General features: G+C 47.1%; 1 protein-coding gene across 1 annotated transcript in view; it reads left to right on the top strand.

The window, feature by feature from the left end:
• Positions 1-4,279: 4,279 nt before the first annotated feature.
• The window catches only part of LOC117000306 (VWFA and cache domain-containing protein 1-like), an 89,533-nt gene continuing 78,083 nt past the window's right edge, over positions 4,280-15,729 (top strand). The window contains exon 1 of the mRNA XM_033067849.2: positions 4,280-4,486. Within this exon, the coding sequence (XP_032923740.1) occupies positions 4,280-4,486 (207 nt within the window). The remainder of the gene's footprint in view (positions 4,487-15,729) is intronic.

Genomic DNA, 15,729 nt, shown 5'->3' with positions numbered 1-15,729 from the left:
GAGTGTCAGAAAAGAAGTGCCACTTTTAAGGGGATTTCCCAATGGTCAGACCACTTTTTTTACAACATGTGGTGCTCCCAGTTTGCTGGGAGAGCTCAGGGATGTGCCAGGGAGTGAAGGAAGCACAGCAGCCTGGGGAGAGGAGACCTCTGCATCCATGTGGATCTGCAGTTACAGTTACACCCCTGTTTTCAGAATAGAAATGAAATATTTATCTGCAGAGCAACTGGAGAAGATAGAGCAGCAATGGGCTGATCCCTGCAGAGGGGATGCACCACTCATAATCCAGGTTGAGTCATTCCCTACAGGAATAGTGTTTTCCTCCAGGGCCACTGCGTGCTCCAGCTATTCCAGAGCCATCCCACTTGCTCTGTTCCCTGACTGACCCCCTTGGCATCTGTCTGTGCTGCTGTCAGAGCGAGCTCACTCCCACCTTGGGGCTGGGATTTATATCTCACATGTGTTCCTCCCCTTCCCATACCCCAGCACTGACTCCAGCTCTCTTTCCATGCTCTCTAAAAGAGAAATGGATGGTTTTCAGTTTTGCAGATTTGAGTGGCTGCATTTTTGATGCTTTTAGCAGAGGAGAGCCTTCAGCTCTTCATCCTTTCCCTCTCCAGCCTGCAGCAGCACACACTGCAATTTTGGGATGCCACAAGCCAAGCAAGGGTGATCCTCCTCTTCTCCAGGGTTTATTCCAAAGCAAAATACCAGGACAAGAGGAAATGGCTTCATCTTGTAGCAGGGCAGGTTAGATTTGGTAGCAGCAGAAATTTCTTCATGGATAAGGCTTGGTCAGGGCAGTAGTGGAGTCACCATCTCTGGAGATGTCCAAAAACCATCTGGATGTGGCACTGGAGGACAAGGTTTAACGGTGAATGTGGAGGTGGTGCTGGACTTGGAGGTTTTCCCAAGCCTAACAATTCCCTGATTCTCTGATAGGAGGACACAGATTTAATCCACAGCCCTGAAAAACCAGGTTTGAGGAGGTGACAAACATCAGATTATCTGAATTGGCAGCTTTAACTCACATCCACAGATCACAGAATCTGAACTTTGGGATCTTTATCTCTTTTCATCTTGGCATTTTGCAGGGAGATTTTTCCTCTCTTTCCCTTTCATTGTCAGGTGACGCTGACTGAGCATGAGCCCAACTGATTTAGAAACTCCCCACTGGTGGATGGCTGGGTTGGAATTCCTGATTCCCACATCCTGGAACAACTCCTCTGTGCTGGAGGCAGAGAGGAGGCAGGAAAAGCACATGGCAGCCCCAGGAGGAGCCTGGGTTCACCCCCAGGGCTCTGCAGTCAATGAGTTTTGGTCCTACAGGAAAATGTGAAACCTGTTCAATCAGCTCCAGCAGCATCCCAGGGCTCTGGAAACCAAAGGACAATACCAATTCATTTCCTGGGGTTAGTTTATTAAAAAAAAATCTATTTGTAGTGTTAACCTTGTGCTGGGGTGCAGGAATGGGATGACTTGGAAATCCTTGGAGCTCCAAATGCAACTGGTACTGACTGAGCTGTGACCTTGATTTGATGATGAATTATGTAACAAAGTTCAGATATGAAGTTTTCAAGTATGCAGCTATATTAGAAATGAAATTTTAAAAATGTTTAAAAGTGTGGTTTAGCCAAGAGATTGAAAAACCACTCGGCTTCTCATGATAATTTAAAATATTTGTGTTTTACACTGGTGAATCTAATAATATAAAGTAAAATGTAATATGAAAATGATCACCACTAAGCGTGAATGTGGCTGAGTTTTGCCTCCCACTTGGGCCCAGGGAAGATTTTCCAAGATTTGTCCAGAAATCCAGAAACTTCAGCATGATGGAAAGAAAAAAATTCTTGAATTTCAGGTAGCAAAAGCTGCTTCAGCAATGGAAATCCAAGGGAACAATTAGGACAGCTTTGAGAGGCGTCCTTTGGATTTGAATTGCTTTGGCTAAACCAGTATAAACCAGTAAAAATACCTAAATATAAATATATAAATAATATTACAACAATTTTTTATGAACAAAAGCCAAGGATAAGCTAAGTGCAGATTTTTCATAGGAACAATTATATTTCATTTATTAAAACCAAATGAGAGTTTTGCTGATGTCCCTCAGAGATGCCAGCAGATGCTGCTGGGAGGAGCAAGTTCCAGCTCTGACCCAGCTCCCATCCTTGTCAAAGTGAGGAATTGCAGCTGGGAAAAGTCAAAAACTCAACCATTGAAGCAGATAGAAACCACATTTCAAGGAAATAGGGCATGATTATAGTAAATAATATGTTGTATGAATGCTTGGGTGGATTGTTAACTCCTGGAATTCACTGCTACAGGACACAAGTGGCTCTGGTAGGACTCTTAAAAATGTAGCTGTGGATGTGGGTAATTGAAGCCATTGTGTCTCTACAGGTCAGATTTATTAATTATCTACTCCTGCACAATTATAAAGGATTAATTAATGGAGAGTAAATCTAGAGGGTGTATGTTTAGTGTGGGCCTGGTGTTTGGCTTCTCGGGCTTGTTGATTGCTGGGCAGTGCCTGCAGGTGCTGGACAATGGAAGTTTGGCTTTCACTCCCAAAATTTAATTCTTGTTTTGAGTTTTCCTAATATGACCTGATGTTGTAGCTTGGTTTCTGATGGTCAGGAGGAAGGTGTAAGGAAGATCAGGAATCACCATCACTGGAAGTGTTCAAAAGGTTTGTAAAGGTGGCACCTGGGGACACGGATCAGTGCTTCTGGGTTGGATTTGATGGTCTTGGAGGTCTTTTCCAATTTACTGATTCTGTGATTCTAGGATTTCAGTGTGCTGCTACTGGATGCAGGGCTTGTGGCGTGCTTGGCACATGGCATTGTGAAAAACAAGGTTCACTTTCCTGTGAATTTTAAAAAGTTGAATAAAAAACAATAACAGACAAAAAATAAAGCAAAAAATTGTATCAGCCATTCAGCCAAGAAAACCTCTGCTGTTTTGGAGACCCATCATACATGTTCCAACTTTTCTACAATTTTCCATATTCCAAGAACTGTTTTACATGGCCACTCCATGAGTCTGCCTTTTTAGAGCATGGATTTTTCTTGGCTGTGGTTTTAATTCATTTTTCTTATCAGCCTTAATTTGGGCTGTGGTCTTCAATTCCTACAAACATGACTGGTAGCTGTGTATCAGCAGCAGGCGTCTTCACTGGGTGTTACCCAACCAAGCCGGCAGTTCACTTGTTACAAAGATACTTTATCAGTTCATGTTACTCATAAAGAAAACTGTATCTTAAAAACAATTTCAACCTGGTTTTGTTGAAAGTATGTACCCTAAGGTTTACGAAAAGCCAACACCACAATACGTATTTATAACAGCACCAACACAGCTTTTGGGCATAGTGATAGAACAAGGGGAAATGTCTTTAAACTGAAGGGGATTAGGTTTAGATTAGAAATTAGGAAGGGAGGGTGAACAGGGTGCCCAGAGAAGCTGTGGCTGCCCCTGCATCCCTGGAATGTCCAAGCCAGGCTGGACAGGGCTTGGAGCAGCTGGGACAGTGGAAGGTGTCCCTGCCATGGCACAGGCTGGATTTTAAGATCTTTAACCCACTGATAGTTTGATTTCCTGCCCACGGGGGGTGTTTATCGGGTATCTCATGTCCCAGCGCTGCTGCTCAGGGCTCGCAGCCGTGCCTGGGGTGGGCTCGGCTTTGCCCCCGTCCCTTCCATTCATTTATTTGCTCATTGCCCGTGTCGGTTGCACAAACATTTCCTCAAGGCTCGACACGAGGCCGTGCTGGGCGGCGCCGTGCCCGGGGACGGACGGCTCCGTGCTCGGGGTTGCGAAAGGAGACGTTGAACGCGGATTAAACAAAATAAATAAAATTAAGCGGGGGGAGTGGGGGAGAAACAAAAAGTTTTCAAACAGTTTACAAAGATTAAAAAAACAATAAAAGCAGGCAGAGCGGCCGCAGTTCGGGTGGGCCCAGCCGGGCCGGGCCGGGCTCCGGGGGCACCGCGGCCTGCGGGGCGGAGCTGGCGAGGGGGGCCCGGCCCGGCCCCCGCCCGCAGCGCGGCCGCCCCAGACGCCTCCCCCTGCCCGCGGCGCCTCCGCTCGGCCCCGCCGCTCCCGCTCCTCCTCCTCCGCGCCGCAGTTTGCGTCTCTCCATCTGTTCTCCAGCGCCGGGGCCCGCGGAGCGCCGTGAGCGGGGCAGCGCCCGCCGCCGTCCCCTGCATGGCGGGCGGCCCGCGGCGCTGAGGGGCCGGGCGCTGCCCGCGGCAGGCGCTGCCCGCGGCGCTGCCCCAGCATGGAGCGGGGCTCCGGGCGGCTGCAGCCCCCCGCTGCCGCTGCCGCTGCCCGGGGGGGCCGGGGGCCGCTCGGCCTCCTGTGCCTGGCGCTGCTGGGCGCGCTGGGCGCCGCCGAGGCGGAGTTCTCCATCCTGGACGAGGCGCAAGTGCTGGCCAGCCAGATGAGGAAACTCGCCACCGAGGAGCTGAGGGTCGTCACCATGCAGGTACGGCCCGGCCCGGCCGGCGCCTCGCCTGGTTTTCCCTCCTTCCTTCCCTCCCTCCCTCCTCCGCACGCTCTTCCCGATTCCTGCCTTGCCTTTTCTCTCTCTCCGTTCCTTTCTTTCTTGATTCCCTCTCCTTTCTTCGGTTCTTTTCTTCTTCGCAAACTTTCCCTACGCGGGCTGCCCGGCTTCCCCCAGCTCCGTTCAGCCCCCGCTCGCTCATCCCCGGCTCCGTTCGGCTCCTGCTTCCTTATCCCCGGCTCCCCTCATCCTCGGCTTCCCTCTGCCCCTGCTGCTTTCAGCCCCGGATTCCCTCCAGCTCCGTTCAACCCTGGCTCTCCCGGGTCCCGGCTCTCCCCAGCCCCGCTCATCCCCGGTTCTCCTCAGCCCCGCTCCCCCATTCCCGGTTCCCCCGGGCCCCGTTCATCCCCGGTTCCCCCCAGCCCCGCTCCCCCAGCCCCGGTTCTCCCCAGCCCCGTTCATCCCTGGTTCTCCCCAGCCCCGCTCCCCCATCCCCGGTTCTCGCCTGCCCCGTTCATCCCCGGTTCTCCCCAGCCCCATTCATCCCCGGTTCTCCCCGGCCCCGCTCCCCCATCTCCGGTTCTCCCCAGCCCCGCTCCCCGGTTCTCCCCAGCCCCGCTCATCCCCGGTTCTCCCCAGCCCCGCTTCCCCCGCAGTGCCGCCCGCCCGAAGGCGAGCGTGGCCGTAGCGGCGGGGCACGGGCAGTTTTTTGTTTTATTTGCCATTTACACAATAGGAGCAGCCCGAAGCGCCTCCCGCAGCCGCGGAGGGGCCGAGCCCGGCGCGGGGCTGAGCCCGCCGTGCCCCGGGGCAGCTCCGGGCTCGCTGCTGAGCCGCTCCCGGCCGAGCATCCCGCGGGCGATCGGGGGAAGCGATGCTTCCCGACTCCCGGAGGAGTTTATTCAGTGCTGGGGGGAAGGTTGTTCTCCTGGCCGGCAGTTCTGTGTGTCTGCGGGGTGTTGTGCCAGGGGCTGGTGGAAGCGCTGGTACCTGCGGTGCAGCCCGGAGCTGCCGGCCCTCCACGGGAGCGGGGGAAAAGTGAAATCGGATCCCAGGCGGCTTTCAGGGGAAGGTATGGTCAGTAGCAAATGCAGTTTTAAAAGCCTCCCAAATTGAAAAGGAGACACTTTCATAGGATCAGCGGGGGTCTCTACCCAAATGGCCTTTTATCTTCTCTAAACTGGCTGCATTCTCTCACCTCTGGACCATCATTGTGCTGGGCGGCCTCCTAGGGCTCGTTTTGTCCGGGCAAACACTGAGCTGTCTCTTGTCCTTGATGCTAAGGAGACGCGGATTTAAATGACTTCACTTAACAAGGTACATTATTGATGTACTGAATTCAAGGAAGTTCCTTTTTTTTTCCCCTTCTGCCGTGCATACGCATGTATGTATTTCCCCTCAAAAGACAGAAGCATAATCCTTTGCTTTGGTGGAGTCTCTGTTAATGCAAATTAAGTCGGTATTATTGCATTGCTAAATCCGTTTCTGGCGTTAAAAAAAAAAATTACAATGTGATCACCTCAACGTGTGTTGTATTTGAAAAAGTAGCTCATAAAAATATACATTGTTACAGGAATTAACCGGAGGATGGGCCAGGTTTTCTTTCCAAGAATTGTAGCGATGTTCCGAGCTCGGGAACAATCTGGATGCCAGTGCACGGAGATGCAAATCATGTTAAAATTCTGTTTACTATTAGTTGGATATTTAAGGCCCTGAAGTAATTTAATGTGGTGAAACTGGAAGTTAAACTGAAACCCTTTTCATACTGAGCTCTATTTTTATATGCTTCATATTCTGACTGTCTCAGCTCCCATCACGCTAATGCCCAGCCTGTCCTTTGCTCCCCCTTGGAACATTGTTACAGCTGTTTAAGATTAAAAACCGGTGGGAACAAACCTCCCCTGATTTTAGAAGCTTTTTTTGCTGACCTCCTACAGTAGAACGAAAAATGTTATGACATGTGTCACTGCAGCCCGTGCTTCTCACTTGATTTTTAGGGCTGAAGTTTCCAAAGCCTGCTCAGGCAGGGCTGGGTGTAGCTGGCACAGAATTCCCTTTTTTCTCTGCTTGTTCAGGGCTGGTGGTGAGCACCTGGCACCAGGTGAGGGCCAGCACAGTGGGGATGCTTGGGCTGATGCAAACAGGTTGTTGTCTGCAGAAAAGACAGAAAAGATTTTGTGGGATTTTGGAAGGAGAGCGACAACACTTCTGTGCTTAAGTGGATACAAATCCAAAGTGTTGTCCTGGTTTAGAGGGTGACAGTCCCCAAATCAGGACTGGTGGGGGGAAGCTGTGGTGGCAGGAGGAAGGGTTCAATCCCAGCCATTAGCGAGCTGCGGTTTTATTTCGCTTCATAAAGCAGAGAGGAGGAAGTGGCAGGATTTAATGCTTCCCTTGCGTGCTCTCCCCATGCTCTGGTCCTTGCCAGCTGTGGCTCCCACATCTGCACATCCTGCTAACAGGCAGGAGGTGGTGTCACCACGGGGCTCTGCAGGAAGGTGGGGAGGAAGCATCCAATGAGTGCAGGAGCAGGTGGGAATGCCTCAGAGGAGCGAAGGTGAGAGGTTGGTTGGGTGTGTTTTGAGGAAAGTGCAGACAGAGCCTCTGTAAGTGCAGGAAGGCAGGATGACGTGGAGTCTCCAGAGCAGACACCAGAGGAGCAAGTGGAAGAGGTAAGAGGAGAAGAATGGAATTTGTGAGCTTGAAATGCCTGTGGGGAGGGGCAGGGAGTGATGAACGGGGTAGCTGTGAGATATGAAATAAATCTGATTTTTGTGGGTGTGCTGACAGTGCTGTAACGAGCTCCTTCTCCTGTGTGCTGTCTCCTTCTTCTGGTACCTTCTCCTTCTACCTGTGCTTCATGCTCCAGCAGCAGTGAGGGCTGAGTGTTTCTCATAAAACCCTATTATTTTGCCTTGTGAGAGGAGTGAGGCTGGCAGAGAGGCTGAAGCTGCAGGCACACTGAGGATGAGAGACGTTTGACACTTGGTTTTGGCACTCACACCACTTCTATTTACAGAGCTTGCATGAGGGCAGTGGCTGACTGTTACCTTTGGGAAGGGCTTTGTTTCCTTGCCCATGCAAGTGCTCTGGTTTCATTTATAAATTTTTTTTTCCTTGAATGGCACTGCCTAGAGCAGCTGAGGATCATGTAGTGTAGGTGACAACTCGTGAGTTGCATCATTTGTTGAATGTGTTGAACAGCAGCTTAAGGGTTTCTTATTTAAATATTTCCAATTAGAATATACATATTTGTGCCAGATCAAGGATTCTCTCAGTGAGAACATGTGCTGGGCTCTGCAGTGTGTGGGGATTCCTGGGTGTCTGCTTCTGTGTTATTTCTCCAGGTGCAGTTAAATATTGAAAGTTCATCAATTGTCTGATTTCCTCTGTTGCTCTGATTAATTATTGTTCCCCCTCTGTTTGACAGTTCTGCCAAACCCCCAGTTAATGATGTTGCTGTGTCTTAATATTCTGTGTCTTCCCTTTCACATACTGGGGTGTGGGTGGTGTGTACACACACATCTTTACAGGGATTTCTGCCCTGAGCTGCAGAGGTGATCTGGTGATGTTCCTGCCCAGAGTGATTTCCACAAACAGCCTCATCTCAATCCCTTCCCTTTCCCTCCTGAGGGATGGAGGGTGCTGGAGAAGGAACCTGTAACTGTTCCCAGAGCACATTGACAGCATCCCTGTCATTGCAGGGAGCACTTCTGGCAGCAGCTGCATCCTTGGGAGGCAGTGTGCAATCCCAGCTCCTATTCCCTGTCATTGCAGGGAGCACTTCTGGCAGCAACTGCATCCTTGGGAGGCAGTGTCTAATCCCAGCTCCTATTCCCTGTCATTCCTCAGCAAATTGCATCCTAAATATCCCATGGCATCGCTGCCCAAGGGCTGCAGCTCGGTCAGTTAGTACTTGTGTGACAGTCCTGTAATGTATTCTCCTGGGCAGAGCTGACACTCAGCACTAATTCAAAGTTAAGAGCCTTTTTTTACTAAAATTAAAGCTAAATTGGTGGTTGTGGCATGACCTGATCTGTGGGTGGGGTTCACCATGGCTGTTACCTGGTTTGTCTGATCCCAGCTTCTCTGGCCTGGCTGAAATTACAGGGTGGCTTGGTGGTTGAAACAACTGAAATTCTTCAGTTGGGAGGTGAAGGCAGGAAAAGAATAAATCAGAACTTTTGTGAGTGGTTGGTTTGGTTTTGGCAAGGTTTAAACCTCTAAATCTGCTCTGGGTGAGGAATATTTTTTGATAGTGCGGGGCAAGGTAACATTTCCATCTCCAAAACAGGGATATAATACTTGCAGCCAGAGTTGAAAGGAGCAGAAATGCTTTGAAGATGAAAAGCATTAAATGCCTCTCTAACTCTCAAAATGCATGTTGATGTTTCCAGGCAGACAGTAACAAAAGTTGTAGGCCCAGAGGGCCTCGAATATTTGTGAAGGCAGCTCTGCCATCTTAATCCTGAACTCCTGCTCTGTGAAGGAAGCACAGCCCTTTCTCATGGTCTGTCACTGATCTTAGGGGCTGGAATTAAAAAATACATTTGGAATCCAAAAAAAAAAAAAAGGCAGTTTGCTGGTCACTTTTTTCTGGTTTATTTTTGATGCTAATACTGTGCAAGCAATAATATATTAATATATTAATCAGATGATGCAGTGATGTGTAAAATAACAGCTTTGCACAGGCATCTCCTGGTTGATTGGTGAGCATGTTATTTCTTTATTTATCTCCCTAATAGCTTGTCTGGCCATATGTTTTTCAAGAAGAACAGATTGTGCTCAGACAAGCACGACACAAGAGATGGAGACACGTCCAGGGGTTTATATGGGCTGAAAAATCCACATTCTTTGAGGATTTTTGAGTGATGGCAAAGAGTTGGAGTCACCACAACTGTCCATTTATTCAGTCCTTTTGAAAATGAGCACTGACAGAATGCAGCATTATTTATTTTTTTCTAATGGGATTGTCTTCTGGCTGATGGATTTACTACTTAGAAGAGATAACTCCCATTTTGAGCTGTCCTGCAGACCAGTTTAAATGCTAGAATGGTGCTTGTCCATCTCTGAAATCAGAGCTTTCTCACATTTCTCCACTTCTTTGGATGGATCTTTATAAATATCTCTGTGGTGTAAAACCCCACATCCTCCAGCTCTGAAACCTGGACCTTGCGCACCCTCAGCACAAAAAACTGCTTGCTTTTTTTTTTCCTTATTATTTTCAGCTTGTGAACCTGAAATACAAAAAAAAAAAAAGTATGGAAGGAAGGCTGTTAAGTGTTCAAATGTACCTTTTTGAGTTATTTAAATTTTATTTGGCAGTAGTGTGTGCTGTAGTAATAATTACAGAGTAGAAACCAGTGGAGCAAAACCTCATCTGTTTTCCATGATTATGCCTTAGTTTGAATCCAGCTACAGCAGCTTTATTCGAGGCCCTCTGACAGCCCAAGTTTTTTATCCTTTTCCACACACATTCCTTTTTTTTTTTTTCAAACATGAAACATTTCCAAAAGACAGCGAGAGGTCCTGGTGGAAGGGCAGAGTAAATCAGAATTTTTAATTAGGCTTTGAGTCCTCTCTTCAAAGGGTGGGGGCGTCCTTGGTGATGTGGCATCAACATTGCCCTTCAAACAGCGCCAACGCAGCTGGCCCGGCCAGATAAAAGTTGGGATGTGGAGCAGCAAGGTGGGCTGGCAGATAATGAGCTGTGCCCAAGGATCCTGCACTCCCTGGGACAGCAGCAATTCAAATATCCTGGGAAGGGATTGGCAATCTCTGCTGTGGCAGGGCTGATAATGCAAGGAAGGTTCACAAGGACGTGCGCTCATTTTTTTTTTTTTGGGTGGTTGGTGCTTGAGAAGCTGCTCTGCTGCTACAGCCTGGCCAGGCACTGGGGAGAAAAAAACTAATTTTTGTTGTCAAAAAACATAGAGAAAGTGTCTTCTTTCAGAGAGGCAAGATGTGTTTGAATTGAAAAAAAATGTTTTGTTGTGTGTGTGTGTGTTCTGTCTGTATATTAAAAGGGAGAACTAAGAATAAACAGATTTTTTTTTTGTTTGTTTGTCCAAAGTTCTTGGAGCTTTGTCAGTTCAGTACCCCCTGTGTGAGCTGGCCAGCTCTAAGGAAATTTTGTTTATTCCCATTATTAGGGCTCTCCATAGATGGAACTGGGATTTGGGGCCACCTGAGCCTGGAAATGGCAACGCTTCAAGGATCAGGGAACTTCACTAAGGGTTGGGTAATGGCCCAGGAATTTTTTTTTTTTTTTTTACAGTTGAATAGGAAAATGTTATTTTTTTTCTTTTTAATTTTTTTCAGTGGATGAATAATATAACTTAATAACTGCAATTTTAGTGCCTTATCTGATGCATTAATCTTTGTTTTGCATGTCAAAATTTTGCTGAGGTTTTGATTAATAGCTCTTGTATTGTAGGTTTAATGCAGAATAAAGTGTAAAAATGTAGAGAGCCTGCATTCCTCAATCATCATTTTCCTGTAGCTTGTTGTTGTTCAATACCATGCTGTGTTAATGAAATCTGAAAGGATATCCTTGTGTTCTCTTTTCCATGAAAAGAGTATAAAAACATCAGTGCTTATGCAATGTCTGTTGTGGAAATTTTCCTTTTCTGATATGAAACATAAGCCAAGTTATTGCTTGAATCCTGTGCTCTGCCTGTTCTTCCCCTGTGCAGAAATCTGGATGGAATTATGTGTCTGCTTTAGCAGTGAACATGTGAGCTGACTTTTGAAACAATCCTGGTGCCACAAATTAGGAACACTCATTCCCAATCCCAGGACAAGTGTTAATGGAGTCACTTTATCAACTGCCTCCATGCAGAGTCTCCCAAGTGATTTTGCAAAAGTATATTTGCACAATTACAATCATTAGTAAAAGCAAACCATTACATCTCCCTTCAGCAGCTCCCCAGCCAGGAGCAGCTGATAAAAACAGATTTTTGTGGTGCTCTTGGCCAATGAGCTCACAGATTTGAAGCCCCTTCCACCTTTTGGCTAAAAAACTGTAATTTTCCTTTCAGCATGTCTGCAGAACTGTCTAGTCAGTATTCCTGTCCAGTTCTGCCCTTCTTTTGCACATATCCCTGCGATGCTGTAGGAATTTCTGGCTGTACTTTGGGTTGTCACAGGTGGGAATGAGGCCAGGGGAACAAAACAACTTTAAAATAGACACATCTGGAAGTTGCCATAAAAGTTTGTAGGGGCTGGAACGCCTTAAGCAGGATTTCTGGTGTGTTCACCCTGGTAGGGTTATTTTTGTGCTGGTTTTTTGGGGAATTCACACCAATTCACACAGCTTGACAGAGATGATGGGGTGGTACCACACCAAAGGTGCTCCCATGACCTGCTCAGTCCCTGCTTCTCTCCCTTTCAGCAAAGGAAGGATTAGAAACGTTCTTTTTGGGCTGTGCTTTCACCTCAGGACTCAAACAAAACCTGGGGAGGTGTTTGTGGTGATGGGCTGAGGGAGAGGGGGCAGAATCCCAAAAATAGCTCTGGTGGGAGCCTGGAGCAGGAGCAGGCTCTGAGCCAAGGCTGGAAAGGCCACAGGGAGAGCCTGGAGATCCTTTTATTTGTTGGGAACTAAAGGAACCCCAAACTGTGTGGGGCACGAGTGTCAGAGCAGCATTTGGCCCTGCAGTGGATGGTGAGGTAGCACGAGGATTTATTTGGGGTTTATCCAAATCTCAGCCCTTTTTCCCAGAAGCTGTGTGAGCACAGGGATCAGCTGTGTGCTCCACCCTGCCAGTGATGATTCCCTGTCCTTCCCCTCTCCATGTGGCAGGGATGAGAAACTGGAAACTGCAGCATTACCTGAGCAGGAGAGCTGTGGGGGTGACAGCAGAACTGCTCCTGCCCAGGACCATTCCTGGAACTGTGGCAGGGGGGATTTAACAGTGAGAATCTGAGCTGACTTTTGAAAAAATCAAAAGGTGGGATTGCTCCAGCATGGGATGGCTCAGCTCCTGATGCTCCCCAAAGCCTGGGAACTGGGATCCCCAGTCCTCAGCACAAACTGGTTGTGTTTGACTTGCACTGGAAGAGAAAAATGCAGCTTTTTGGGCTGCTGAGGTGGTTGGATGTGCTGGAAGTCAGAGATTTTTGCAATGATTTCCTCAGTGTGCCTACAGAATTGTGCATTTTGTGGGAGCAGAAGTAAATTTTTTTAAAAGTAAGTTTTGTTTTCTGTTGTTGTCTGTCCATTGCAAAGCAGCGCAGGGGAGGTCACATCCAGGATATTTTTATTGCCTTGTTCGTGGTCAGTGGATTAGCAGATTTTTTTTCCTCTTTTCTCTAGTATTGAAATCATGTGGGATTTCTGACTTTTGACAAAGACTGTTGGGAGAACGAGAAAGAAACAGGATCTCCCATCATTGCAAGGAGTGTGAAATGAGGAGGAAAAGCCACTTCCACTCTGTGGATCCTAAATTGCAGTTCATATTTTGTTACTGGAAGCTGAACCTAAAAAAAAAAAAAAAAAAAAAAAAAAAAAAAAAAAAAAAAAAAAGCAAGCCATTTTTCCCCCCTCTTTTCCCCCTCTGTTTTATTTTCCAGTCTGGTCAAGCCCTCATGGACAGGTGTATTCCAGAGGGGCCAAGCCCACATTTTGGACACAAGATTTTTGTGTGGTATGGAAGGCATTGAAGGATAAAAATAGAAGTGTTTTTAATTTTAATTTGTTAAAACTTAGCAGTTTTAACAATGAAAGGATATTTAATATAAATAAGTACAGCTGTAGGTAGTTTGACTTCCTTGGGCACATTGTTTGCTCAAGGAATTGTCTGGAATATGAATTTCAGAATTGTCTTTCATTCCTGTTGCCAGTGGCTCTGCAGGACTGCCAGGTGTGATGTGGGATTTATTCCCTGGGTCTGTTTTGGGGGAGTTCAGCTGCATTTCCCAGGGAAAGCTGCAGGAATGAGCACTGAGGATGCTTGTTTGTCACATCAGGCAGCTGGTTTGAAACTTCTCAGTCTTTGATCTGTGTGATTAAAATTAGAAAATCTTATTCCTGGCTACACAGTCTCTGGTGTCCTCCTTGAAGGAGGTTCTGTTGAAGAAAAAGGAAGAAGTTAAAATTCACCTACATTGCAGGAGGAGGATGGAAATTGTGAACTTCTGAGAGTTAGATGAGCTTCAAATCCAAACCTAATGGCACTAAGTAGCTTCTCTTGTTGTTTACCACTCATTAGTGCAATTGGGGAAAGCAAGAAATCTTATTTTGAATTTTTTATTTTTGACTGAAGTGAAATTATAATTATAAATTACCATATTCTGGCTCTTCCTTTTGAATTCTGCTGCTGTTCCATTTTACAATCCCTAAATCATTTCAGTAGCTGCTTTGATGGATGTGCTTGATGGTCTTGAAGTTGTTGAATTCAGTTCAGTGATGATCCAGCTGTTCTTGGAACCTCTGCTGTGCTGAGCTCACCACTGGGAACACGGAATTTTGTTCCAAAAGTTGTGTTTGGTTTGTGAAATTTTAAATACTGACATACTCATGATGCTGTATTTCCATTAAAACTATTGGCTGCAAAGCCAAAATTAAAGCAACCCCAACATAGCCATGATAGGAGATAACTTGTTAAATAGAAATAGAAATGACCAGTTGTTTATTTTTATTTGGTGTGTAATTCAATCTCATGAATTTTAAAATATCGATTCACTGTGATGTCACATAAATAGAATTTTGCCTCCCCCTTCATATTTATGTATTTATTCAGCAAGTGGTTGGCTGAAAGTCTAGAAATACATTTAAAAAAAAAAAAAAAAAAAGTATGTTCTGGTAATTGCAACCTCAGACTTTGAAACACTGCTTTTTCCTACCTTTCCAAGAATAGAAGCTCTGCCTCCAAAAATAAATGAAACCCAACATCCATTGCCATGGTTTTCAGTGCTTGGGATGGTGGATTTCTCCTTGAGGAGCAAAGGTGCAGCAGCAATTTTGGGAAGGGAAGATGTGGGGATGAAATGAAAGCAGAGCTGCTCCTTGGAAATGTCAGGCTTGGTGTGTGTCATCCTGATGGCTTCACAGAGTCTGGAAAATCAGGATAAAGAGGAGGAAAAATAAGCAGCTCAAAGGGATAGCAGTGATTAAAATATCTGTAATTAAAATATTTGTAATATTGAATTGTAAAGAAAGCTGTTCTTGATGTACAGTGCAGGTGCTCACTGTGTAGATCAGGCTCATTCCAGGTTCTTCCTTGTTTTTTATTCATCCACATCTTCCTGCAACTTTGATACCAAAAATGTCCCTTCTTACCCAAGCCTTTGATCCCAACCCATGGCTCCTTGGGAAGTGCAGGGAGTTCCTGTGGAGTCTGTAAATCCAACTGCTGTGCAGGGGAGGGAGCAGAGCTGGATTCCTGCTGCCTTCCCGTGTCCCTGCACCCCTCCTGGCCTCTCTTGCTTTCCTTTCTGTCATTTTTGCCATTCCCTGGTTGCCATCCCCTGTTCCCTTGCTCCCCAGTGCCACTGGGTGAGCCCCTGGCCTCAGTCTGCACAGCTGAGCTGGCAGCTCTGCTCTGGCAGGGACCTCTCCAGTTGTATTCCAACAGGGAATAAATAACAGGATGGCAGCAGATCCCCTGGAGTTTTGGGATTGATGGAAAATATCCATGAGGGGTTTTTGGTGTGGGCATGGAGAGATAGGAGGAGGAGGAGGAATGGTTTGGAACTGAAACAGAGCAGGTTTAGATGGGATATTTGGTGGAAATTGTTCCTTGTGAGTCCTGGCACTGGACTGGATCCCTGGGAATGTCCAGGGCCAGGCTGGCCAGGGCTTGGAGCAGCCTGGGACAGTGGCAGGTGTCCCTGCCATGGCAGGGGTGGGATGAGTTATCTTGAAGGTTCCTCCCAACCCAAAGCAGTTTGGGGGTCTCTGTTCCAGCAGGGATGGGGTGGATGGAGCTCACAGCTGGTGCTGGTGTGCATGGCAAACCCAGCAGTTGTGCAGCCATCCCCTCTCCCTTGAGCAGCTGCACTGGAGCTGTGCTGCTGCTGCTGGCAGAGCACATTGCATTTTAATCCTGAAAATAGATTTTGGGATCCTTTTCGGGATCCTTGCTCAGAAATGAAGTTAGAGCCAGTGTCAGCATCGGGCCCTAAGTCTAAAAATATATTTAAAATATGGAAACCTTGCTCTAGCAAAGCTGTGGTTTGCACAGGCTGGAATGCAGAGCTGGCCCAAAGCCACACCCACACTG

Source organism: Catharus ustulatus, chromosome 9, assembly GCF_009819885.2.
Source record: "Catharus ustulatus isolate bCatUst1 chromosome 9, bCatUst1.pri.v2, whole genome shotgun sequence".
Classification (NCBI taxonomy): Eukaryota; Metazoa; Chordata; class Aves; order Passeriformes; family Turdidae; genus Catharus; species Catharus ustulatus.
Note: the sequence above shows the minus strand (reverse complement) of the source record. Positions and strands in the feature narration are given on the sequence as shown.